Source organism: Ochotona curzoniae, unplaced genomic scaffold (assembly GCF_017591425.1).
Source record: "Ochotona curzoniae isolate NIBS_2020 unplaced genomic scaffold, NIBS_Ocur_1.0 contig_908, whole genome shotgun sequence".
Taxonomy (NCBI): domain Eukaryota; kingdom Metazoa; phylum Chordata; class Mammalia; order Lagomorpha; family Ochotonidae; genus Ochotona; species Ochotona curzoniae.
The window spans coordinates 26,368,012-26,395,107 of record NW_024466607.1 but is presented as its reverse complement, the minus strand read 5'-3'; the positions used below and the strand labels follow the sequence as shown (position 1 = coordinate 26,395,107).

General features: G+C 44.6%; 1 protein-coding gene across 1 annotated transcript in view; it reads right to left on the bottom strand.

The window, feature by feature from the left end:
• The window catches only part of ATXN7 (ataxin 7), a 107,388-nt gene extending 89,428 nt beyond the window's left edge, over positions 1-17,960 (bottom strand). The window contains exons 1-3 of the mRNA XM_040994768.1: positions 15,401-17,960; positions 5,825-6,133; positions 5,521-5,589 (exon numbers count right to left, since the gene is read on the bottom strand). Coding sequence (XP_040850702.1) covers positions 5,521-5,589; positions 5,825-6,122 — 367 coding nt within the window. The 5' untranslated portion in view covers positions 6,123-6,133; positions 15,401-17,960. The remainder of the gene's footprint in view (positions 1-5,520; positions 5,590-5,824; positions 6,134-15,400) is intronic.
• Between the last annotated feature and the right edge of the window lie 9,136 nt (positions 17,961-27,096).

The following is a 27,096-nucleotide window of genomic DNA, read 5'->3' as shown; positions in this document are numbered from 1 at the left end:
TTGAGCACACCTTGATTAGGCGTTCAATTCAACAAGCACCCCCAGGGCTCCTGAGGCAAAGAGACAAGGCTCTCAGAGTCCTGTCCGAGGCTAGGTTAGCTCTCCATCAGAGATGGAAGCTGAATGCAAACACTGCCAGCTGCAGAAGCCTGACACACTCATCCAACAGGTGAAAACTGTCAGTGCCACTGGCCTCAAAGGGCAGACACAGCACACATCAAGACTCCACTTGGGAGGGAACAGGTCCAATTGCATGCAGAAAAAAAAAAGAAGAAACGATGATATGATGGCTTGGCCATTCTTCAAAATAATTCGCTGAGGAGCAGAGAAGAGATGAAGCAAGAATTGGCCATGACTCATTAGCTGTTGAAGCTGTGTGACGGAGACAAGGAGTCTCATTAAAATGTTCTCTCAACCTTTTTATGCTTCAAATTGTCCATGAGAAAGAGTCTCAGGTGGGGAGAGGTGGGCACACAGGGAACAGCTAAGAGAAACCCAAGAGAAAACGCCAGAGAAATGCTATTTCAGGGACTGATTTCACACCAATAAGGTAAGGTCTTTAACAGCACTTCTCACAATCACCTATTTGTTTTTCCTTGACCATGAACCATTTTCTCCCCAAACAAAAATAGCAGTATTGTTTTCTTTGGGTGTCACGATTGAGGCTACACTTTCTCTGTCTTCTAACAAAAAACTTTAAGGTGCCAACCAATCTCAACTTGCGCCAGGCTTTTATGTCCTTGTTTTGATGACAGGGAAACCACCTGTCATCAAGTTGTGTGTATCACCCAGGACTGTCATCCTACTCCTGTGCCTAAATATCACAGATAGGAGAGGGGGTGTCCTGTCTGCACTTTGAGGAAAGTGTCAATGGAGCACACAGAAAATGCTAAAGACAGCCTAGGGCCTCCACCTTGGCCCACGAGGTCCTCCTGCCTCCAAGGCTGTAAATATTTTTTTTAAGAGTAACAAAACAGGGCCCGGAGCGGTGGCGCAAGTGGTTAAAGGTCCTCGCCTTGCTCGCCCGGGATCCCATATGGACGCCGGTTCTAATCCCGGCAGCCCCGCTTCCCTTCCAGCTCCCTGCCTGTGGCCCAGGAAAGCAGTTGAGGACGGCCCAAGGCTTTGGGACCCTGCACCCGCGTGGGAGACCCGGAAGAGGCTCCTGGCTTTGGCTGGGCATAGCATCGGCTGTTGCGCTCACTTGGGGAGTGAATCATCGGACGGAAGATCTTCTTCTCTGTCTCTCCTCTCTGTATATCCGCCTTTCCAATGAAAAAATAATAAATCTTTAAAAAAAAAAAGAGTAACAAAACAATGTAAAAGGGGTCATTTCAACTCAGAATCCCCCTAGTAGCAGCCTCCTTTTTATCTTCTGTGACAAATACCTTTATCAACAATTCCTCTGCTCTCGGAGAACTTAACTTTAAAGACTCAACTATTACAGAGAAAACAAAAATTTGGGCACTGTGGTAGAGACAGTGAAGTACTGTCATACAACAGATAGACTTATTTAAAACTTAGGAACAGCTTTCCAAAGAAATAGTTATTTTTTTTTCTAATTCCATTGTTAGATCTGCACAATGGCATATTGTCACAAGTTCTAAAGTCAGAATTTGAGAAATCTGTGGAAATACAGAGTTTCACAAATACCTTGGAAGTCTGGGGGAAAGCAGTTTAGAGTATAGCCATTTTAAAAACACATTATCAATCTTACTCGAACAAAATCAATTCTAATCAAGATTATAGAAAATCACAGACAAACCAGGCAAAAAAGAAATACAAGTGGGCTAACCTCAGAAACATAACTAAAACTTGATTCTAAAGTCCCTATCTGAAAAAAAAGTAATTAGCTAAAGCACAAATGATCGCACTTCTATCTAAATCAACAGTCCCAATCTGCTCCCAGAGCCTTAATCCTTAGTCTCACTGTGAAGTAACTGGCCAAAGTAACCTACAAGAAACAAGAGGGAGAAAACAAAAAGAGAAGCGAGATGTATAATTTTAACTTTTGGGAGTGATGAGCAAAAACCCAACAATAAACATACATAGTAATTTTTATTCAACTTCAGAAGCAGTGTGACCCTCCTGAAGCCTATTTAAGGGTCCCAGGTGAAAAAATCCAGATCTATGTGCCAGTGCTGTGCAATGCTGGCATCCGCATGGGCACAGGTCCAGTTCCCTGTTAAAGGCCTAGGCAAAGCAGAAGACAGTCCAGGTGCTTGGGGCCCTCCCCCCAAAGAAGAGACCTAGAAGAATTTCCTGGTTGCAACCATCACAGGAGTGAAGCAACAAGACAGAATATCTCTTACCATTCTCTCTCTACAGTGCTTTCAAAGAAACAAAATAATTTAAAAAATAATTAGAAAGTCAGTGGGGTTTGCACTGTGGTACAACAGGTAAAGTGGCTGCCTGGAACATCCCAAGCGGGGCTCTACCATTTCTGATCCAGCTCCCTGTTGGTGGCCTAGGAAAGGCAACGGAAGATGGCTCAAGAGCCTGGGTTCCCGATACCCATGAGGGACACCTGGATAACGCTCCTGGTTTGGCCTGGCTCAGCTCTGACTGTGGCATCTACCAAGGGAATGACCAGACAGAGGACTTCTCATTTTTTTCCTCTCTTCAAATAAATTCAGAAATCTTGTGGTGGGGGGGTGGGGAATAACTGTAAAACATAACAAAATTAAGAGAGCTAGGTCTAGGATTATTAGAAGTTGCAAGGATTGGAAGGCATTAGTGTGTACTGAGTCATTTTATGAGTTATCTAATTTAATTTAACCCCTACAATAGCCTAGGGAAGCATCCTCTTTTCCAAAAAGGGAAAGCTATATTCAGAGATGAAACAACAAATATGTGATTTTCTCTAGACTCAGTTTTTCTAACCCATATATACACAATTATAGACTAGAGATTTCAAAAAATCAACTTCATACTCCTGGAAATCTCCCAAGATGGAGAGCTTTGGATTTCCACAGTTTCACTTAAATAATCTATTTATACCTCTTCTTAACCCAATCTCACCGACAAGAGGAACGGGTTCTTGGAGACCAGCACTGCAGCATGGCACACTAAGTTACAGCTTGCAATGACAGCATCCTTTAGGAGTACCAGCTACTTTTTACTTCTCATCCAGTTCCCTCTTAATGCACCTAAGAGCAGTAGAGCGCAGCCCAGCTGCTTGGGCAACTGCCCCCCACATGGGAGAACTGGAGAGTTCTTTACTACTTGGCTTCAGAATGGCCCACCCTGGGAGCAGTCTTTGGGGAGTTAGGGGTGTACGGAAGTGTGCCCTCTTTCAAATACATAAATAAATCTTTTATAGCCCTCTGAAACATCTTTTCTTGGTAAGAAAATAATGTTAACCCCAAACCACAGGCATAGGCCAAAAAGTTTTGATAGTAAGAGTATCTTCATTTCTGAGGCTACCTGGCATGGGTATGCTACTTGCTAGAAGAATGTAGGAGTCAACTTTGTAAGTGCGAAAAAATCTTCAAACTGCCTCTGCCCCCAATCTGCCATGTCACAGAATTCAAAACCTCAGCCTCTACTCCAAGGTAGAGGTAGAAGGCATGAAGGACAGGCAGTCTGAGCAACAACATCCTCCAAATGGTGAGAGCAGTTTAACCCCCACCCCTCCAAAAAAAGAAAGGAGGCATTTCTGCTTAGCACTATGGCACAGCAGATTAATAAGTCTCATTTGCATTCCCTATCTGAGAAACACTTGAATCCACTTTCTAATCTAGCTCTCTGCTAACGCACCTGCGAAAGCGACAAAAGACGATCCAAGCACTTGTGCCCCGGCCATCCAAGTGAGAAGGCCCAGACGGCGTTCCAGGCTCCTGGCTTCAGCCTGTTCCAACACCTGTGCTGTCGCCACTTGTGGAGTGAACCAGGGAATGGAAGTTCCCTGCCTGTGTCTTTCTACCTTCCTATCATTCCGCCTTTCAAAGAAGTCTTAAAAAAAGACCTCTAACAGGCACTAACAATTTGACAGGATGCACATGGGCCTTTTGTGCCTCAAGCAGGTAAAGAGGCCTTAGATCTTCATAAGGAATCGGTCAATGAATATATCCTAACAGAAAAAAAGGGGAAAAATGTATCCACACCACTTAATTTGGCTGGTCTCTTTATCCATATATAGCACCCAGTCTAACATTAATACATTTAATCACCCTACACTGGAATTACCAAAAAAAAAAAAAAAATCCTGTTTTCACAGAATCTGAAACCCTTACGGAAAATGCATCCACACCCAAAGCCAGAAAACTAAAAACAAGAGTGGGTTAGGGCCTCTAAAACTCTATTTCCTATGACAGTTGCCACCTAGTGATCTTAATTTTTTAAGCCCAGGCGAACAGCCAATTCAACACGAAAACCGGACTAACAACTGATTTTTCCTATTGCAACATCACCCACAAATCCTGTGCTCTCCCTCTCCTTCCACTGCCCTCAAACAGCAACTCTTAAAGTCAACTAACTGTCTCCACAGGACCTGCTCCGGTTGGAAGCTCTCACACACCACTGGTGCTACCCTTCTCCCAGCGCTAGGAGGCCACGGCCACTTTGAGTACCAAAGGGCAGGTGCTAAAAACAAGAGGAAAACTTGCCAATAGTAACAGTGAGCCACCTTCCAAGCTGCCAAAGCTGTACCTACATGAGCTGTGGATAAAAATCTCATCACACTGCGTGTCTCCAGGTGAGAAATCCAACGGTACAAGACCATACGCTCTCTGGGACACCAAACCTCACTCAAAGCCTTGTCCTTCCTAAACACAGGTGTGGTGCAGCCATCAGATGGCAAACACGGACTCCGCAGAGAAAATTCTTGACACCTGACCCGATTCCCATCTGGAGGCATCCCTGCAGCTGCAGGTATCTCCTTCCCTGGAGTATGGCTTGACCAAACAATTTGAAACTAACCAATAACCAGCTGCAGGCAATAAAGCCTTATTTCACGGAAAAGAATTCTGGCAGGTCACATCAAGACTGACGATCCTTCTGGATCACCTGTGATGATCCTTCTGGAACATCCTAAAATCTGTACCTTAAATCCCTCAGAAATGGGGCTGCATGAGACCTGGGGTTAACATTTTCCAAATGCAAAATTCACTGCCAGAAGTCAGTATGGAGTGGCAAGGCTCCTGCATTGAATACCAACACCACAAGCATTGGTGGAGATGTTTCCCGGAGCAGAGAATTTCCTCGGCACTCCTGTTCTCCGCAAGGTGGTCAGACCTGAAGGGATGTAGGTTGAACTGTCTGCTGCTCCCGGCGACTCATAACCCAGAAGGCTGCGCTGGCTGCACCTCACCAGGCCTGTATGGCAGGGCTCTGCTCCAACAGTTCCGGGACAGGAAGCCCCCGGAAGCCCAACTTTCCAGACTCACTGCCTCCCCTCCCCCGCCTCGGGCAGCATCCTCCTAGGGAGACCGGGGAAGGTGGGCACAAGTTCTCCGCCCTGGCCAGGCCAAGAACACTTGCCCCTGGTCGCACCAACTCCACCATTGGGGCTGCACTCACCTTCCCGGCAGAGCCCCATGACTTCGCGGTTTTTCCCAAACTCCTTGAAACTTTCTTCCAATTCCGTCCCTAGGAGATACACACACACGGGAGGAGGGGAGAGGCAGGTCAGTGGCCGGGAGTGTGACGCACGCTCACGCACGCACGGGGTAGGTGTGGGCACCTCCGCGTTCCGCAACCCAGCGAGCAACAGCATCCCTGACCCCCGGGGGGCGGGTCGCAGCGCGGGCGCGGGTGATGGAGGGCAGCACGGGGATGAGGGGAAGGGGAGGCTCTGGGGAACCAGGAGGGCGTGGACACTTACCATCTTTCCCTGGAAGTTTGGAAGCCTCGACCCACAGATTCCACGACTGCCCCAGCATCGCTTCAGGACTGGGCAAGGGCCTGCGTTCGCCAACCGTCGCCATTGCGGCGGCCGAGGTGGAGGCGGCGCCGGGGCCGCCGTCCTCCGGCCGCAGGCGCCGTGGCGGCGGCTGCTGCCGCTGGGGCTGCGGAGGCTGCAGAGGCGGCTGCTGCTGCTGCTGCTGCTGCCGGGCGGCCGCTGCTCCGCCCGCCGCGCGGCGCGGCTCCCCCCTGACGTCATCCGCGGCCCGCTCCGACATTCTTTCCGCTCCTGCAATGTAACAAAAAGGGGGAAAAGAGTCGCGCGGGGGCCGCTTTTAAGGAGGCGCCGAGGAGTTCCGGCGGCACGCGCGGCCCGCAGGCCGGGTGGGGCGCGCTGACAGCGCCCCCCGGCTGCCCGGCCCCCGGCGCCTCCTCCCGGGCCGCCCCCCGCCCCCGGCGCAAAGTCCGCGGCTCCGGCTCGCTTTCGCTTTCGTCTCCCGCGACCCGCGCGCGACGGAGAGTTGGGGCCGCCGGGAGCCCGCCACCGCGACGCTGGGTCCCCTGCCCACGGCGCCCGGCGTGAAGGCCGGCTCCGGGGCCGCCTGCGTCCCCGCCTCGCGCCCCGCCGCGGCAGCCCGTGGGGAGGCCCGAGCCTCCCGCCGCCGGTCCCCGAGCCGCCTACCCCGCGGCAGCTCGCATCCCCGGGCCAGGCCGCCGGCCCCGCTCCTTCCTTCCGTCCGCGCGTCCGTCCGAGCGGCGGCGCCCGACCGGCTCCCTTAAGCGGAGGCGCCTCCCGCCGCCTCCTCCCCCTCGCCGGTCCCTCCCTCTCTGCTCGCTCCGGCGAAGTTTGCACGTCAAGCCCCCGGAGTGGAGCCAGGGCCAAGTCGGAAACGCAGCCACCTATGGAGGAGCCGGCCGGCTGGCCCCGGGGCACCGTCCACTACGTCGTCCGGCCCTCTCGCCTGGGGCTGGGTCTCGGGGCGAGGACCTGGGACCTCGAGCGCTGCGCTCTCAGCTCCCGGGCAGCCACACAGTTGTCAAAAAGCATGAATGGGAAACCCGCCGCCGAGCGGACGGCTGGGACACAGGAAAACCACGGGCCGGCGTGGAAAAGCCACCCAGGTGACACCCAGGTGATACCCCGAAGCCATGCGCACGCGGTGCGCGTCTTGGCGCCCACAACTGGAGGTCTCAAGTTTGGGCCCGGGGACTTGGCCCCCAGCTAGGGAAGAGGAAATCAGTGTCAAGAAGAAACAAACAGGCGATCCTTAATCCCACTTACTTGTTTCACAGACACTAACTACCCAGAGTTCCTGTATTTCCACCTCCATTGATCCTGGAAGTGATTCATTCACCCCCAAAATAAAAAATCTTGCCATTTGAAAATATGATTCCTTTTAAATGAAAGTTGCTAAGGCTCTCCCTCTTTTGCTCATCCAAGGCTTAGGGGGAATGTATGAAGCCCTAGAAGACGTGTTTAGAAGAAACGGTATTCGGTCCGATTTTCTTCACTGAACGCTGCCCCAACACTTCCGCTCCAGCACAGACAACACAACAGTTTGGGCTGGAGAGATGCACTGAAGATGGTCAAATCAAAGGCTACCCAATGAAGGAAAGCATTCAAAGGAGTTGAAACAGTAGCAGACCACACGAAGCACTTTCAGTAAGTGTTGCTATTATTACTCTTTATCTAAGGCTGGTGTGAAAAAGTGAAGGCTGAGGCAGAAACAGTGATTCTGAGCCTCAGGTTTCAGCCTGCAGTAACACCAGTCCTGTGACTAGCAGGAACTGCTTTCCTGCAGTCTTCTCTGACTACACATCCAGGGGCTTCATTACCTGGGGGCGTTTTCTTCTTTTTTAAAAATTTAAAAATTTTTATTGGAAAGCCAGATCTAGAGAGAGGAGAGGTAGAAGGAAAGGTCTCCCATCCACTGTGTCACTCCCCAAGTAGCCCCCAATGGCCGGAGCTGAGCTGATCAGAAACCAGGAACTTCTTCCAAGTCTCCCACGCAGGTGCAGGGTCCCAAGGCTTTGGGCCATCCTCGACTGCTTTCCCAGACCACAAGCAGGAGGCTGGATGGGAAGGGGCAGCAAGATCAGAACTCATAGCCATATGGGATCCCAGTGCATGCAAGGTGAGGACTTTAACCACTAGGCTACCATGTTGGGCCCACCTGTATTTTTTTTTTTTAATCTCAAAACATCTGACAGAGGTGGCTATTTTGCTGATAGAATAAAGCTCAACTTGCAGAAGCATACAAATGTTTAAATAGTGGTAAAATATTAATAAGGAAATGTTTGAGCCCCTGTAACACCAGGTTCTGATGAAGAGTGGTTGTTTTTGTTTTTAAATCTAAAAGCTTGTACACATATGTAAGAATTTCTAAGAGATGTAGAAATAACTGTGTCAAATGCATCCAAGTCTGGAAAGTTTAAAGAGATGCCTCCAATAGTTTTAAAATGCAAGTGGCCATCCAGATCTGCAGGTGATAACTCCACAGAGTCAACTGACCAGAGACTAGAAAATAGTCTTTAAGAAAGGGGGCCTGGTGCAATAAGCCTCGTAGCTAAAGTCTTCACCTTGGACCCCCGCACCCACATGGGAGATCCGGAAGAAGCTCCTGGCTCCTGACTCCTGGTTTTGGATTGGCACAGCTCTGGCCATTGTGGCCACCTGGGGAATGAATCAGCAGACAGAAGATCTTTCTCTGTCTTTCCTCCTCTCTATATATCTGCCTTTCCAATAAAAATAAATCAGTTTTAAAAAAAAATTGCTGTGCTCAACCTGTACAGGCTTTGTCTTGTTGTCCTTATTCCCTAAACAATATACTGCCAGAGCGATTTATATGGCATTTACCGTGTATTAGCTATTAGCAGACTTTCAGAGATACAGTTAGGAGGATGCGCAACGGTTCTATGAAGGTCTCCAGCTGCCTGCTGACACACACCCTAGGCAGCAACAGGCGATGCCTCCGGTAGCCGGATCTCTGCCACCTGCATGGCATGTCAATATGTGTTTATAAAAAAAAAAAAATCAGTGGAAAAATAACTTTAGGCTACGCACTCACATAGATACCCAACTCCCAGTTCCTCTGCTATGTGAAAGGACGGGCTGAAAATGAAAACAGGATGACAAGCATGAAGGACATGCTTGCCCCAACACATATGCTCATTTCCCTCCTTCTGCACGTGAGTAACGTTTACTAATATGATTGCCACTTGGGGAGACTGATCTAACACTTCCATTTCTCTCATTTTTGTTTCAGGTCTCCAACTTTTTGGATGCTTTAATAAAAAGTAACCGAGGCTTAAGATGAAAACACACTAAGCATTCTCTTAGCACTAATGACAGCTATTACAGGAAGCGGTTACTAGTAGCGGTTGTCAATTATTGAGTACCTGCCAGGTGCTAGGCATGGCGGGACATCCCTCACTGCATCATTTCAGTAGTCAAAATTGTGCAGGAGTTGAACTGTTTACAATTCCATGTGGAGGACATAAGGAAGGGCTCTGAAGCCAATCTTGCTATTGATGGGTCCCGATATGGACTCTTCCATTTATAAGCTGTGCAACCTTGGGCAAGTTACCTAATCTGCCAACACTTCTGTTTCCTAATCTGTAAAACGGAGTAAGGCTGCACTGCTTCTGAGCATTACATAAAAAGATACACGGAAAACACTGAGAGGGCCTAGCGCCGTGGCCTAGCAGATAAAGTCCTCGCCTTGAACACTCTGGGATCCCATATAGATGCCGGTTCTAATCCCAGCAGCTCCACTTCCCATCCAGCTCCCTGCCTGTGGCCTGGGAAAGCAGTCAAGGACGGCTCAAAGCTTTGGGACCCTGCACCCGTGTGGGACACCTGAAAGAAGTTCCTGGTTCCCAGCTTCAGACTGGCGTAGCACCTGCCGTTGCAGTCACTTGGGGAGTGAATCATTGGATGGAAGATCTTCCTCTCTGTCTCTCCTCCTCTCTGTACATCTGACTTGGTAATAAAATAAATAAATCTTAAAAAAAAAAAAAAGAAAAGAAAAGAAAGCACTGAGAACAAAGCTGAACACAAAATAAGTCAGGTCGAACTGAGCAATTCAGTTCAGCCTTTACTGAGGAAGTTTACTACCAAACTGAAAAGAACAGGGGACAGAGAGTCCGACACACAAACTGCTGGCATCTGCCCAACAAATCTTTTTTTTCGCTGCAGCTGGGATCAATTTTACTATTTACAGCTATAAAAAGTCCTACTAGCAACTGCCTATTCTGATATCCCAAGTTGTTTTGGGTTTCCTCATAGCTGAAATGTATCATGAACAAAAGTGAAAAATGGAAGCTAAAGAACTATACCTAGTGGGCCCAGCATGATAGCCTAGTGGCTAAAGTCCTTGCTTTGAATGCACCAGGAGCCCATGGAGGCACCAGTTCAGATCCCAGCTGCTCCACTTCCCATCCAACTCCTTAGGATGGGAAAGCAGCAGAGGATGACACAAAGCCTTGGGACCCTGCACCCACACTGGAGACTCGGAAGAAGCTCCTGGCTCCTGCCTTCAGATCACCTCAGCTCCAGTTGTTGGGGCCACTTGAGGAGTGAACCAGAGGATGGAAAATCTTTCTCTCCTTGTCTTTATAAATCTGACTTTTCAATTAAAAAAAAAAAATCTTACAAAAAAGCACCTAGTATTCAGACTTGGGCAGCATTTAAATAATGTTTATTTTTCTAAAGATTTAGTTTTTTTATTGGAAAGTCAGATTTGCAGAGTCAAGCAGAGACAGAGAAAGATCTTCCATCAGCTATAATAACTGGAACTGAGCATATCAGGAGCCTGGAGCTTCTTCTGGGTCTCCCATGTGGGTGCAGGGCCCCAAGGCTTTGGGCCATCCTCTCTTGCTTTCCCAGAACTCAGGCAGGGAGCTGGATGGGAAGTGGAGCAGCTGGAATACAAACCGGCACCCATATGGGATCCTGGTGCATGAAGGAAGGGACTTTAGCCACTAAGCTACTTTGCTGGGCTGTAAACAATGTTTCTTATATAAAGAACATTGTCTATAAACAAGACTACAACAGAACAACTCCATTTTATCAACAATGCCATAATAAAAAAAATGGATGATCTCGTACCTAAATACTCCCCCTCCTACACTGAAATACATGGAAATAGCCAGGACAATTCATGCTCAGTCAATATAAGGTTTTATTTTGTCCTGAACCTGGCAGTAGTGTGCCTTTTTATGAGAGCAGTCAGTGCTTCTGCCAGTGTACACCTCAGGACATCTCACACTGCTGAGGAGCGGCACTACCTACCTGAATCTTTCAACAGACATTTTATAAAGGTGTGAATAAAGGGGACTCAACGGACCCAACAGTTCCTTACTGCCTGTCCCAGGGTGCTTACAACATATTAATGATTTTGCTAAGGACAAAAACGTAGGAAGTGGGGCAAATATTTTAATTCATCTGACTGCTCTTACGGAGAAAGTCGTCACCACCAATGAGACGGTATGTAGCTCGAGAACTAGGTTGTCAGAAGTGAAATGCTGCCAAATGCGGAACATTTTAGCCCTTCCAAGGATGTATTTAAAATATGATCTTACTTCACCATCCAAATTTAGGGATGTTCCCAGGAGGTGCCAAGGGTAACAAGGTCTGTCTTTATACAAAGGATTTTTTTTGCATAGCACATTCACTGGTAAAAAGCTCTGCTCAAAGGCATAACAATGTACCCCCTTTCCTCCAAAAGTTGCTATTTCCCATCTTTAGATCTAGTTTAACTGTAAAAAAAATAAATAAATAAAAAACAAAACAGAACAGAACAACAACAACAAAAAAACCCTGAAAAGCTCAAATTGCCCTAAACCCTTAGAAGTTGCAAAACCCCACAAAAGACTCTGTGTTTTGGGATAAAACATAGGGTCCAATAAAACATTTTAAGAAACTTGAAAACCAATAACTACAGTGTATTTATCTGTGTCAATTGCAGAGTTGGTTACAGGATTCTCCATTATCAAGTCAAAGGCTGGAAGTCATGTGAGTAGTAAGAAGTTCAGAATCTCTGAATGTGTTGGCTTTGGTTTCTTCATACCCTCCTACAACACAAGCCTTTGTTCATATCCCCTTCTAGCTCCTCTAACCACACCTCTCCCTTTGCCTCCTGGCAGAGCCTGCACTAGGCATGAGGGCTGTCATCAGCTGGCCTTTCAGTGACAGTGCTCCCTCTAGCGGGATATCTCATGACCTGCAATGAACACACCAGCAATCCAGCAGAGGGAGAACAGTGTGAGAACCGACGGGCTGACAAACAGGTGCAAAATTAGGAATGATAAGGATAGCGACAACAGGGACCCTAGCGATGAGAAATAATGATCTTCTCAAAGGTTTAATCCACACAGCTACTCATTTCACAAAGCATATCAGTTGCTAAGTCTTTGTTTCCTTTGGTTTTTATTTTAAAATATTTATTCACTTGAAAGAATTACTGAAAGGGGGTGGGATAGACAGAGGGAAAGAGAGACAGACACTTTCCACCCTTTGGTTCACTCCCCAAATGGCCACAATATCCAGAGCTGAGCCAGGAGCCAGGAGCTTCCTCCAGGTCACCTTCGTAGGTGCAGGGACCAAAAATATCAGTGTCCTCTGCTTCCCTTTCAGGCACACTAACAAGCAGCCAGATGGGAAGTGCAGCAACTGGAAACTGCCCAGATGTGACACCATCACTGCCCGTGGCACAGACCCTTTTTCTTTATATGTATGAAACTACATATGAATCTCCCTCAAGAAAACAAATGGTCATAACAGCAAATACCTTGAAAAGAGAAAACAAAATTTCAATAGACATAGAGAAAAAAAATAGCAGAAAAGGTGATAAAGTAATGTGCAAGTGTTTCTAAAGATTTAAGATGGATCTGTTGTTTGATGATAAATTTAATTTGAAATCTTGATTGAGAGGCAGGGGTTTGGCACAGCGGCTCAGACACATCCCACTGAAGATGGCCACATTCCATATCAGAGTATCTGGGTTCTGCCTTCAACCCAGCTTCCCACTGCTGCAATCAGGGAGTGACCCAGTGCTTGCTTTCTGTTAGCCTTCCTTTCAAGCGAATGAAAATAAACATTTTAAACAAATCTTGAGTTAGACAAATGCACTCAAGTGATCTACCGAGCAACATGGTGACTGCATATGAAATTTTAACTTTATATAAAATTGAAAATTGCTGAGAACAGATCTTTAATAACCCTTAGTACCAAAAATATTAAGTATATGAGGTCATGTTTATTTACACAGCTCAATTTGCCCATTCTGCAGTATATATGTATTTGAAAACAGTATGTAGTAATGATAAATACACGTAATTCTAATTTTTCATTAAAAGCAAGTGACAATTCAAAAATATCTAAGATTTTATCCTTTTGATTTACTAATTTATCCCACTGCTTACAAAAGGATACAGCCTGTAGGTTATTAATGAATCAATGTTTGCTGAATGAATCAATTCTGGGCCTACAGTCAGCTGGCACTGGGAAGGGGCTGCCCCTCTAGACTGCTCATGGACTGGACGGTTTCTGAGGTCCACCTCACCCACTTTAATCCCTGTCTGTCTGGTCCCTACACACTGTGCAGTCTGTGACTCCTCTTCTTGGTTGCCTCTAGTTATTTACTTCCTAGTATAACATTTATCTTTCTATCAATATAGTATTCAAAAAAGCGTAAGTCATAATTGTAGTCCAAGAAGATCATCTATTATCTTTTTTTCCGCCATGGATATTCCCCATGCACAGAACAAATTTCATTAAAACACTGAGGCCTTAAGAATTCTTTGGCGTTGTGCCAAATATGTTTCTTCCTGTCTTCTCTCTAAAGCCCTCGACTGCCAGGGGCTGGCCACCATACAGGAAAGCCTTTCTTTCTTCTTTGGCACCTGCCTGAATATCACCTGCTGTGATGCTTTTGATGATCATCAAGGGCCTCTGTACTGCAAGCCCTTCACCTCTAGCTCAGAATATATATATTTTTAAAAGATTTATTTATTTTTGTTGGAAAGGTAGATTTACAGAGAGAAGGAGAAACAAAGAGAAAGATCTTCAGTCTGCTGGCTCACTCTGCAAATGGCCGCAATGGCCAGAGCTGAGCTGAAGCCAGGAGCTTCCTCTTGGTCTCAAACATGGGTACATGGTCCTTGGCCCATCCTCTACTGCTTTTCCAGCCCACAAGCAGGGAGGTGGATAGGAAGTAGAGTAGCCAGGATACGAACCAGCACCCATATGGGATCCTGGTGCTTGGAGGTGGAGGATTAGCCAGTTGAGCCCTACATAACAATTTTTTAAGTGGCAAAACTGAAGGTGCAGACTGCATAAACCACCCAGATCCTTGTTCTTCTGAACATTTACACAGAAATGCCATTTTTTTCCCTGAATTTCACTTTTCGATTTGGTAACAGTGAACATCTTCTAAGGATGAATATACATCCATGTTGTACGAAATATTTACAATTTTGTTAGAGTTACCTAAAACTCCTCCCAATCTTTGCCTAACTGCCTACACTGATCAATTACAAAGACACCAACTCCTTCGGACTTTCCTGTGTGGGGTCTGTTTAGTTTTGGCCCTCAGTGACTCACCTTAAACCACATCTTAACTTGTATGCTCCCTCATGCTTTCAGGAGCAGGATCTTAAAAAAAAAAAAATTAAAATTCCTCCAGGAGCTTTTCTTTTTTATATTATGTAAAATATGACCATTATCCTTTTCAAATAGCAAACGCACATGTACATGTGAGATATGCCATTAATGGAGGCTGCTATTTTTGTAATGATCTGAGAATACACATGAGAAAAGGCACCTGAAGAACTCCTGTCTATTTACAGTCTTGCTGAGGATCTTCCCTGGGGTCAGTACTGCATAGGGAGAGAAGAAAACAGGAGCTAGGGGAAATGGAGGTGGAAAGAAACGTAAGACTATACCTGCAGACCAATCCTCAGACCAAGCTGCAGAAAGACGGTAGAAGACTGAAGAAGTCTACTTCTACTGTCTTCCTGCAATTTTAACAAATTAGGGAGGGAAGAGATCATTTATCAGTTTTTATATCAAGAAACACAGACTCTTAAATTCACTGCTATTTCACAGTAATGAGATCATTCTCAGAGTTACACATAAAATTTGAAATTTTACTCAGATACTGTAAATGAAAAACAGCTTTGGGACAGGCACACGATGGTGCAGCTAAGGCACCACGTGACACACCTGCTTCCCATGTCAGAAGTGCCTGTGTTCCAGTCAGGCTTCGCTGCTTCGGATACAGCTTCCTGCTAACGCCCGTGACGGTTCAAGTGCTTGGGTCCCTGCTACCTACATGCTGGGTCGTGTCTAAGCTCCTGGCTTTGGACTGACCCAGCCATTGCTGCTGCTGCCATTTGGGAAATGAACCAGCAGTTGGAAGATCTCTGTCTCACTGATTTCCAAACAAACAAACAAACAAAAATCCCACTATTCACCTGTAGGAAAACTCAAACCCTATTTTAATTCAAAGCAATGCATTTTTTCCAGCTGCGCCATGTAGGAGCATCTAGTTACCTTTTCTTGGGAGAGCAGGTCAGAAATCCTGATGGATTCACCAGTGGCTCTTCATCTGCTGTGATGGTAAAAGCCCCTTCTTCTTAATTCTGTTCAGACACACACAACAAAAAGAGCAAAGGGATGAAACAGTGGATAAAACTAATCAAAAATCTATAATCTCATTAGCTGCCAGATGTTCCGAAATTATTACACATGATTTCAAATGTCAATTGTTAAAATTTCAGGGCACTTTGCCAATTCTACAACAAATGCAACTCAGTTTTCCTACTTAATAATGAATTTAATTGGCTATATTTACAACAAACTGGGAACAAATGACTATTCAATATGTATATAGAGTCGGTCTCCTGGGGCTTAAAATCATTCCATGTAATTTGCCACTAATGAGTTTTCACTTAATTTTTAAGGCAGCTATTCAGAAAGCCTGCTCCCATAAAAACTGTCAGAATGAGATTTTTAAAACACATACACGAAGATTATTTGAAATATTTACTCTGCCCTTCATCATTCCACAGTTTACAAAAGCAAATCATAATCCTTTAAACAGGAAACAAGAACTCAATGAAACCATCTTCCCAGAAAGCACAGAGAAATTACGTGCTCTACTGTCTTCACAGTTGTGTGTACATGTGCACATACGTGTTTCAAATAAAATATGGATATTACTTAACCAAAAATGTTGAAGGATTTAGGATTTAAGAACAATAGTTTGAAATTAAGCTGGTTTTCAAATTTGACATGTAAGTACAGGCAGCAGCATAGTTATAAACAGTGCTGTCGGATAAAACACAAGGCTGGCTGATTTCACGGGAAGAATTCGGTAAGAACAGACTGTTTCCCTGTGTCTTCGCTGACTGTACACACCAAGGTTGAGTGACAGGAATACTGCTCTACTCGGCTTGTATTTTTATATATGCTAGGCTGGTAACCTGATAATAATAAGGAAAACTTTGGAAGCTAATGGCTGAAATTCTACACCGTCTTTTTAAACATGGACTGATTTTTTTCCTATATATTGGCTTTTAGTTATTCCTGGATCCCATCTTTTCTCTCTCTCCCTTTTCTGGAACAATCTTGGGTGCTCCTTGGGCATGGTGTCACCTGATCCCCGGCTGCAGCCAGGACCCGACTTGACCAGGGCTGGCATGCGGGAGCTAAGCAGGGGATAGGAACGTGCTCTCATTAGCTCTCTCTCTCTCCTACCCCCCAACCCCGTCTGAATGTCTCTTTCTACCTCTGAAAAAAATAAAACAAAACACATACACAAACACAAACAATTTCAGTTTTATTCACTCAGAAAATGCTACTCAGTAATGCTTAAAATAATCCCTACGATCTTTATAAGCCAGATGTTTCTTTTTTCCATACTTCTAATTTTCTTTCCCAGTCTCTCATATTTTTGAAAATTTCTCACATTTCCATTTTAGGGTTTCTTTTCGGCCTCACTTCCAATGAAAGCCACTAACTTCTTTAACATGTCTGTCCTAAGCCCAAATTCATGTCTTTGCAAACTAAACGTTCTACAGCCATACAAAATCCCTCCCAGTGAGCTACAAATTACTGTGATGGACAGTATCAATAAAAATGCAAGGTAGCCATTCAGCTCTCTGATGGTGATGCCTTCAGAATGGACAGGAATCAGAGGTACAACACCAGCACCAGGCCACATTCTGTGCTTGCTTTTACTCTATTAGGTCTGGTCGAGTTTTTTGTTTCAGTTTTCATCAAAAAAGTTTCTTCAAAGTAGCCAAGACAGTTATCAAATTTGGGGTGCTTTGAAATCTCCCCCAAGATACTTCCAGCTTTAAAAGAATTACTGCATGGTGGATAAAGCCACCTCCTGGAACCCTGGCCTCCCATATAGGCACTGGCTACAGTCCCAGCTGTCCCACTTGCCAATGCACCTGGGAAAGCAGCAGCCAGATCCACATGGGAGACCTGGAAGAAGCTCTTGGCTCCTGGCTTCAGATCAGCCCAGCTCCAGCTGCTGTGGCAACCGGAGGACTAAGCCAACAGGTAGAGATCTCAATATGTCTCTCAGTCTCTTTTTGTAAACTCCGCCTTTCAAACAAATACATTTAAAAAATTCATAATTCACCACGTATCAGCCTGCAAGTCTTACAAATGTGTTACAGGAAACCCTATTCTTGGGGAAAATCACAGTTAAAATAAGCATTTAAAAACTATTTTCCCTGCTTAGAAAAAGGGTCAGGAGTATTTCTTTAGTGTAAAAAAAAAAAAAAAAATTTAAATAGGCTCCAGATGCTTATCCACATTCTATCACTTGATTTTCACAAAAACCCTGTATCCAAAAGCGCCATTATTATGAGTTCTATGAGTGAGGAAACAGACTGAGAGACTGTCCAGATTAGAAACAGGAACTAGGTTCTAGGCCTTCAGTGCTTTTTAGTTCCCTTTCCAGTACATCAAAATACCTAAACTGCAACTTTGCTTTGGTTTGCGAAAAGAAATGGTTTAAAGGGTAAATTGGAGGCAGGATGGGCTGGAAGGGAAGGTGGTGGTATAGCTAGCTAATCCTCCATATACTGCACCATATTCCACATGGGCACCAGTTCATATCCCAGCTGCTCTGCTTGTGATCAGGCTTCCTGATGATGGCCTGAGAATGCAGCAAAGGGTGGCCCAAGTCCTTGTGTCTCTGCACCCAGGTGGGAGAAACAAGAAGTTTCTGGCTCTCGGCTTTGCACTGCCCTCAGCCCTTCATCTTTCTCTGTAATGCTGACTTTCAAGTAAAATAAACAAATTGTTTAAAGAAAATATAGACTGGGGAAATTTTATGGAAACTACAGAATTTGATACTTTTTTGAAAAAAGAAGATTTATTTAAAAGTTAGATATACAGAGAGAAGGAGAGACAGAGAAGGAGATCTTCCATCTAATGATTCACGCCCCAAGCAGCCACAATGGCCAGAGCTGCGCCGATCCAAAGCCAGGAGCCAGGAGCTTCCTTCAGCTCTCCCACACAGGTGCAGGGTCTCAAGGCTTTGGGGCCATCCTTGATTGCTTTCCCAGGCCACAAGCAGGGAGCTGGATGGGAAGCAGGGCTGCCGAGATTAGAACCAGTGCGCAGTGGGATCCTGGCTCATTCAAGGAGAGGATTTTAGCCATGCAAAGCAGGACATCAGCATCTAGGCTACCTGGCCAGCCCAACTTGATACCTTTTATTCATTCATCTTCTACATTGCAACAAGTATTCAGTTTTTTTTCAGTTTCTTTTAAAGGATGGCCAATTGGAGGCAGAAGAGAAGGAAATGAGGATATATAACTGTAATGTTCTCCAAAACTGAGAGATTTAAATCTATAATTTATTTGCCTTTTATTTATTTGCTCTTTTTTTTTTTTTTTGATGAGGCAAAGAACACAAGATTATAGAAGACATTTTGTCTTGTGGAAGTGCCTAGTCCATGGTAAGCCTTTTTTTCTAAGCACTATGCAATTCTCAAGCCCATGGCAAGCCGTATTTCTATGATGGGGTTCCACATTCTTCTAAATTTAGGCAAAGATGGACACAAGATTCATCTGAGACATTGAATTTATTCTCTCAGCAACTACGAAGTTGTTGTCTCCTATGAAGGAGAGAGTCGAGTTTTGCGCAGGTTGCAATGTACCACAGTATACTCCCAGTCTACAGCAAACAGTAATCAGCCAAGAGAAAGAAGAATGAATGTGTCACTCACATTGACACTGACCCAAGGATTTGCAGAGTCTCAAAGAAACATAAGGAAAACTCCCTGCCTGGAAGGTACCTGGGCTCTCCTGCCCCGTCTAGTGCCCCAGTGGCCCAATGCAAAGACCCTAAGAACCCTTTCAACTGCAGGAATAAAGGGCTCCCCTCTTTATGAGCTTCATTTGTTTTTTGGGGTTTTTTTTTTTTTAGATTTATTTATTTATTGGAAAGTCAGATATACAGAGAGGAGGAGAGACAGAAAGGAAGATCTTCTGTCCGATGATTCACTCCCCAAATGAGCACAACAGCTGGTGCTATGCCGATCCAAAGCCAGGATCCAGGAACTTCTTCTGGGTATCCCACAGGGGTGCATGGTCCCAAAGCTTTGGGCCGTCCTTGACCGCTTTCCCAGGCCACAAGCAGGGAGCTGGTTGGGAAGTGAAGCTGCCGGGATTAGAACTGGCGTCCATATGGGATCCTGGAGCGTTCAAGGTGAGGACTTTAGCCACTAGGCCACGCTGCCGGGCCCGAGCTTCATTTGTTTTGAAGTGATTTCTGACAACTCTCACTCAGGGAGAGCCAGGCACCCTGATCTGGGATGCGGGTGTCCCAAGCGTAACATCATCTGTCATGCCACATTGCCCACCCCTGGAAGTAACATTTCTACATCTTTTTATAACTCTGAGAGCCCATTACAATTTCAGCTTTAAACTGCTGCCTAACCAATCAAATCTATTAAAATTAAGCTAAAACCTAGTAACCATGACAAAGAAAATAAAGTATAAATTAAACCAGTCTTGTTTTGAAGCAAACAGTAAAATTTTTTGTTGTTTACATTTCCTTAATTTTTAGGCAAACCACCAAGCTTCAATGTGAGACTGGCACCTAAGTGCTTGGAGAGGACATGCAAGGGTGGAGAAGCAGCTGGAGAAGTCGGTCCTATAAGGAGTACAACTCCAGGAGTACTGATTAGGAAAACATAATAAATCTTAAAGGCCAATTTCAGTCTCTTCACCCCATGCATGGAAATACTGAAAACCAAGAAACATTTGCTCCAACTGGTTCTTTACTTACAAAAACATGGTGGGAATGTGCTCTCTGTCAAAGGCTGGGCCTGTCGCTTGAATCTGCAACATGGTGAGCCGAGCCACCCAATGCCCAGGTAATACAATTTACCCTCCATCCTTTGTCAGTCACTGCATACACAAAGTACATAGGTCTAAAATAGTCAATATGTTTATGTCCCATAGTGATATTGGGGAAGAAAATGTGAATTGCATGCATTATTAATATTTAGTTAAGAGGGAGAAAGAGACCCATAAAACCGCAACTTCCTGGTCTTAGGACCAGCTCCTCTGCAGACATAGCTGGCTTCTACTGTGTTCTAAGTTGCCTCTTCTCACTGGCTAGGTCCCTTCCAAAGAACTCATGTGTTTCTAGAGACAATTATGACCCTGAGCCTAAAATGTTTTCCTTAATATTTTCTCCCCCAAAATCTAAAAGCAGGAGATCAAAACTGTGTAAGTTTTTATATTGATGGCAAGGATATATAATGTCCCATGCCAGTTCCACCCCACTTTTCCCACTGAGAGTTTTTCTCCCGGGGCAAACTAAACTGAACAATAAAACTGTGTATCCTACATACCCTGTCTCCTCAGTGGTGTTCCTGGACACCCTCCTCTTCAAAAAGGTCAGCCTACTGAGGTACAGTGACTGCTCTCAACATCATCTCACTGAGCACCAAGGATGACTCGTTTGAACACACAAGGTCCATTACCAGGAAGGACTCCAGCAACCCCAGCCTAGGTCTCAGGGGTATATATTTCATCCTAGGGTTACCCCAACCCTTCAGGGAACTCCTCACGCAGAGCTTTACTTTTGAGATGCCTCCATTTCTGACAGCTTCTCTGACCCACATGACAGAAGAACCACCCTCTCCTCCCTGCAGGTGGGTCCCAAGAAGCTGCCAATCACTCACTCCTTTGCCATGTCAGGATGCAGCTCTCTTACATCAACTCTCTCAGAGAAGAAAAGCTTTCTCTCCTGGCCTCTATGAGCTAGCTCATGGAGGAAGGTCAGCAAACCATTTTTCATCAATTGTAACTACAGTGTATTACTTCTCCACTAGCCTAAAAGAGAACTGAAAATACACTAAAATTATGAGTAGTTCTCCAATTTGTCACTGAGCAAAAAACCTTGCTGATGTCAGATCTGAAGGGCAACCAAAGCTCATGACAGCAGTAATAGAAGTACATGCAGCAGCAAATATTTATTGAGCACTGTGTCCCCAGAATTAAAACAGAGCAAGCCCTTTGCATGTACTTCGTCATCCCACTTAACCCTCACAGGGCTGGAAATGTGGGAACTCCCATCACTGCTCTTTAACAGAATTGAGGCCTTTGGAACCAAGCCAGCCAGTAAGGAGCAGAACCAAGGCAAGCTGCACACTCGACTTGAACTCAAGACCTTTCCTTCCACTGCCATATAAAACAGCTCTTCCCTGATTTTCCATACCTGTTGTTCCTATGCCGTGTACTTCTAAAGTCACATCCAGTCTTCAAAGCCTATCTTAGATATAACCTTAATTCATACCACATCTGCCATCCCAAGTGGCCCTTCTAGAGGGCAGGGGCTGCAATGACAGCTGCTGAACTGAACTAGATCCCACTGAAGCACAGACTGAAAACAGGCCACTCACTCAAGTTAGTGGGTGGCTGAGATGTTCCTGCCTTGTTGAAGACTCCAATGAGCTGCAACAAGAAGCTGCTCTGGCATTTACACTCCCTCTTCCTAGTTAAATTCAACTATAGACAAGGAGGAAGGAGAGGAAGATGAGAGGCAAGTAAGTTCAGAACCCCCCTTTACAGCCAAAAAAAAAAAAAAAAAAAAGTGTAAGCTTCGCTGGAGGAGGGTGGCCTGTGTGTGACAGAGAGGATTTTTTCCCTAGTATTCTGGAAGGGGGAAATTAATTTATTGACTTGGAGGAACAGATTTCTAAAGTGCATATAAAGTTCTCTCAGTCAAATCATTCTTTGCTAGTTTTAAATGGTCCCTTTTAGGAAACATGCTAAATATAGGGAATAACTAGTGAGCATTTCATTCTAGGGAATATATATATTTTTTTATATATATATAAATATTTTTAATTTATCTTTATTGCAAAGTCAAATATACAGAAAGGAGGAGAGACAGAGAAGAAGATTATCTGTCTGCTGATTCACTCCCCAAGTGGCTGCAATGGCTAGAACTGCGCCGATCCAAAACCAGAAGCCTATTCCAGGTCTCCCACGCGGGTGCCTTGGGGCTTTGGGCCATCCTCTACTGCTTTCCCAGGCCACAAGCAGGGAGCTGGATGGGAAGGAAGTGGGGCCGCTGGGACATGAGCTGGCGCCCATGTGGGATCCTGGCATGTACAAGGTGAGAACTCTAGCCACTAGACTATCATGCTGGGCCCAGGAGCCATACTTATTAACAGTTACCAGTAGCTACTTTCACTAGGTGTTTACTATGGACCAGACCCCATGTTAAACTTTTAACATGTTCTGTCTTAATTTTCACCATAGCCCTATGAAGAAAACTTGTAACTGTAGAAATGCAAATCTACAGATAAACGGCTTGTACAAGTTCACCACCAAATGGTTCCCAGAAAAGGCAAAGGCTACTGGGAAAATGTGTAATTTTTGTTAATACTCTTTATTAGGAGCTATTATTTTTTCACCCTCTTTCACTTCCCCCAAAAAGGCTGTTTCTTCTCTGAAAGAACCAGGGACAAAATCCTCCTCTTCTAGCCTTTCTAAATTTTATGTGTGATAGTCTGCACGCCCACATGCTGTCTTCCTGAGCACACAGTTGGATAAAATTTCTCCATTTTCACTGCAGTAAGGTATGGTTCTGCGACTGAGCCCTAAAATGTGAGCATAACAGTTGGGTGCTATTTCAAGACTATGCCCATATGAACTCTCCCAGTTTGATCCTCAGTCTCTTTTACCTTCTGCTGGTCAAATGGAGCTGCCACCAAGCACCTGAAGCCACTCTTAAATGACTGAGGAAAGCAAGAGCTTCCTAGCCAATTCATACTTGGCTGTGACTCGAGCAAGAAATAAGCATGCATTGTGCTAAGCTGCTGAGATTTGAGTAGATACAGCAGTCAGGCTACCATAATACAGCATGGTCAATGTTATTCTTATCATCATTATTTTTCTTACCTTACGACTTACATAGTGTTGAGCTAAGTAACAGGCAATATGCTAAGTCTTTCATGCATATTATTCACTTATTCTGCCAACACTTTACAGGTGACAGAAATCAAGGGCCAGAAATCAATCCTCCTCTCCTCTCCTGAATACTTAGGGCACAAACAACCTTGAAGATACATTACACACGGTGCATTGGTAAGGTAAGCAGCTTTTACTCATGCAGTTGGTATTTATCCAACTTGTAACTTGTTTTCCTCATCTGGATAAAAAGCTAAGAAAAAGGGATAGTAAGAATTACAATTAGAGTTACATATCACTTCAACATATTGCCTCATGAATATACAAAGTAATTGACACAGTTACATTCCATCTTTATATATATATATATGGTATTGTGACAATGGGCCTCTTAAATAGACCAGACCAAGAAAACTGGCTTGTTTGCTATAGAGTTGCTTATACTGTTGTATATTGTTTCAAATCATTAATACAATTTTTCAATGGTGAAACTACAATGCATGAAGGTAAATAAACACGATGACTGGCATGCAGTCGAGAGTCTACAAATGATCACTTCCCTTCTTCTCCATCCTATTCGCTACTTCCAGGACAACCACTAGCTGCTTGAAGAAACAGGGCATCAAGTAAAAAACGCTCAGCTGCTAGGCAGAGGATCTCTTTAACAGCATAATATATAATCCTAACTATAAGAAAAATATGCCAATAATGTTAGAAGTCAAAGCCAAATTCCAGTACAAGAGTATCCCATTCATAAAAACAAAACAAAACAATTCAGAGACAACAGAAAACAGTAAAGCCAGCTGGTAGTGAAGAATGACTTGAGGAATTAAATTAAGTGTAATGTATAAATATTTTGGTTAGAACTTGATACAAGTACAGCAAAAAATTAAATAGCTACATTGCCTGAGCTGGTTTTTACATTTTAAAAAAAAATATTTCAACTAATTATTTTTGTACTGCTTTGCACATCAGTCAAAAATAAACATTTGTGGGCCTGGCGGCATGGCCTAGCAGCTAAAGTCCTCACCTTGAACACGCTGGGATCCCATATGGATGCCGGTTCTAATCCCGGCAGCTCCACTTCCCATCCAGCTCCCTGCTTGTGGCCTGGGAAAGCAGTCGAGGACAGCCCAAAGCACCCACGTGGGATACCTAGAAGAAGTTCCTAGATCCTGGCTTTGGATCGGCATAGCATCGGCCGTTGTGCTCATTTGGGAAGTGAACATCGGACGGAAGATCTTCTTCTCTGTCTCTCCTCCTCGCTGTATATCTGACTTTCCAATAAATAAATAAATCTTAAAAAATAAAAAAATAAAAAATAAATAAACATTTGAGATTTGACATCCAAAATCATGCAGATTTATTTTACAGCAAAAGGAACAATTAAAAAAAAAAAGATTTCTGGAAGAGGCACTGTGGCTCAGAGGCGATAAGTCACATCGGGAGACACTTGTACCCCCCGTCAGAGTACCTGTTAAGAGTCCTGGCCACTCTGCTTCCCATCCAGTTTCCTGTTGATGCACCCAGGAAAGCAGTAAAGGATGCCCAGATTGGGTTCCAGTCACCCAAGTGGAAGACCTGCTGGAGTTCCTGGGTCCAGGTTTGATCCTGACCCAAATTTGGCTGTTGAAGCTACTTGAAGAGGAAGCAAGCAGAAGAAATGACCCTCTCTCTACCTAACTCTCCCTAGCTGTCACTCTGTCACACGTACACATACATTTTTCTTCAGTAGCCCTCTCAGGGATGGTGTTCTGGCAGAGATTTAAAAAAAAAAAAAAAAAAAACAAAAAAAACAAAAAACGCTTACACTTCAAAATTCTTTGCTTTTTAAATAAAACAACTTACAAAAAAAAAAAAAAATCTGTCAGGACAGAACTTTTAGGAACTGAAGTTCTGGACAAGCTGACCAGTCAGGCCTCACACACTTCTCCACCTTCATCAGTACCTTGCACCTAGCTTTCTACTGGCTACTTCAGTGAGCCTAGCCACAGGGTGTGCCCTCAAAGCAGGGTATCATTATTTGTAGTTAGATACTAATGTGCTTCCCATTGATCCTAGACAGTTTGTGTATTTTGTTAGGAAAACAGTACAATGGCATTCGAGAAAGCTTCTTCTGGGAGGGGCAGCTGTCTTTTTTTCCTAGCCCTTGCCTAACCACCAAACTCCATTCCTGCTGAAGATACTCAGAGAACTTTATTAACATAATGCAGACACTGCATTTCACAAGGTAACATTTTGCACTAATCACATATAGTAGTTCTGTGTCACAATTCTCGCATTAGCTAATTAATGTAAATATTTAAACTACAATTCATTGCAGTATCTTATTTTCCAAAGCCTCTCCTTTGAAGAATTCTTTCAAGATGAAATGTGATCATATCTTTATTTGATTTAATGAAAACATGCATATGAACTATTTACTCCTATTCACTGGTCAACTGCCGTATTTACCCTGCTGGTGGGATGGATTTTCCCCAAGGTTCTTCCCACCCCCAATACTGTCCTTAACAGTACACAGTAAGATTAATGTTATTATCAGTTATCACATCAAGACATTCCACTTGAGCTGCTATTCAAATATATCAACACAAAGTATGGAACACTTAGAAACAAAATCTTGGAAAAGGAAATCAAACTCTGAGTAACTTTTTCAAATATATTTTTTTAAATTGGAAACTCAGATTGACAGAGAAAAGGAAAGACAGAGAGAAAGATCTTCCATCCTCTGGTTCACTCCCAAGTGGAGCTGAGACGATCCAAAGCCCTTCTTCAAGGGCTCCCATGTGAGTGCAGGGTCCAAAGGCTTTGGGCTGTCCTCTACTGCCCAAGTGCCTGGACCTTTGCTACCCGCACATGAGACTGGAAAGAAGCTCCTGGCTTCAGTCTGGCTGCTATGGCCATCTGAAGAGTGAATCAATAGATGGAAAACTTCTCTGTTTCTCTCTGACTCACTCTTTGTAACCCTTTCTTCAAATAATTTTTAAAAAGACTTGCCAGAGTTAGGGATCATGAGGGTACCAGGAATGAACACTACTCTAAAGGGTTTTTTTGTGTAGCTAAGGAATGGTCCTATATCTTGATTGTGCCGGTGGTACACTGAAAATACCTAAAAACAGTCACAAAGATATGTTTCCAGGGCTTTACACTGATACCGATTTTCTCAGTTTTTAAGGCTTTATGTTACCTTAAGGACAGAGTGACTGGAGTGGGAGAAGGAAGGGTGGGAATGCAGAGATCATTTTTCCAATCATTGGTTCATTCCCTAAACACCCAAAACAGGCAGAGCTGGGTGAGGCTGACACCAGGAGCCAGAATTCCACCTGTGACTTTCACGTGGGTGGCAGGAGCCCAAGGATTCAGTCCCTTATATCCTGCCTCCTAACCACATTAGAAGGATGGGAAACAGAGACAGGAATCTATCCCAAATCTTCAAATTTAGGATACAAGCTTCTCAAGCAGTGGCTGAACATACTGTGTCACAGTGCCTGCCCTTATTTCCTGGCTTTAATACTGTTCCATAATAGGCAGATTACATCAATGGGAGATACAGGGGTCTTTCTGGATAATTACCTCAAAATGCAAACTTTCAAAAATAGCTAAAGGGCCCGGCGCGGTGGCGCAAGTGGTTAAAGGTCCTCGCCTTGCACGCCCGGGATCCCATATGGGCGCCGGTTCTAATCCCAGCAGCCCCGCTTCCCTTCCAGCTCCCTGCCTGTGGCCTGGGAAAGCAGTCGAGGACGGCCCAAAGCTTTGGGAACCTGCACCCGCGTGGGAGACCCGGAAGAGGCT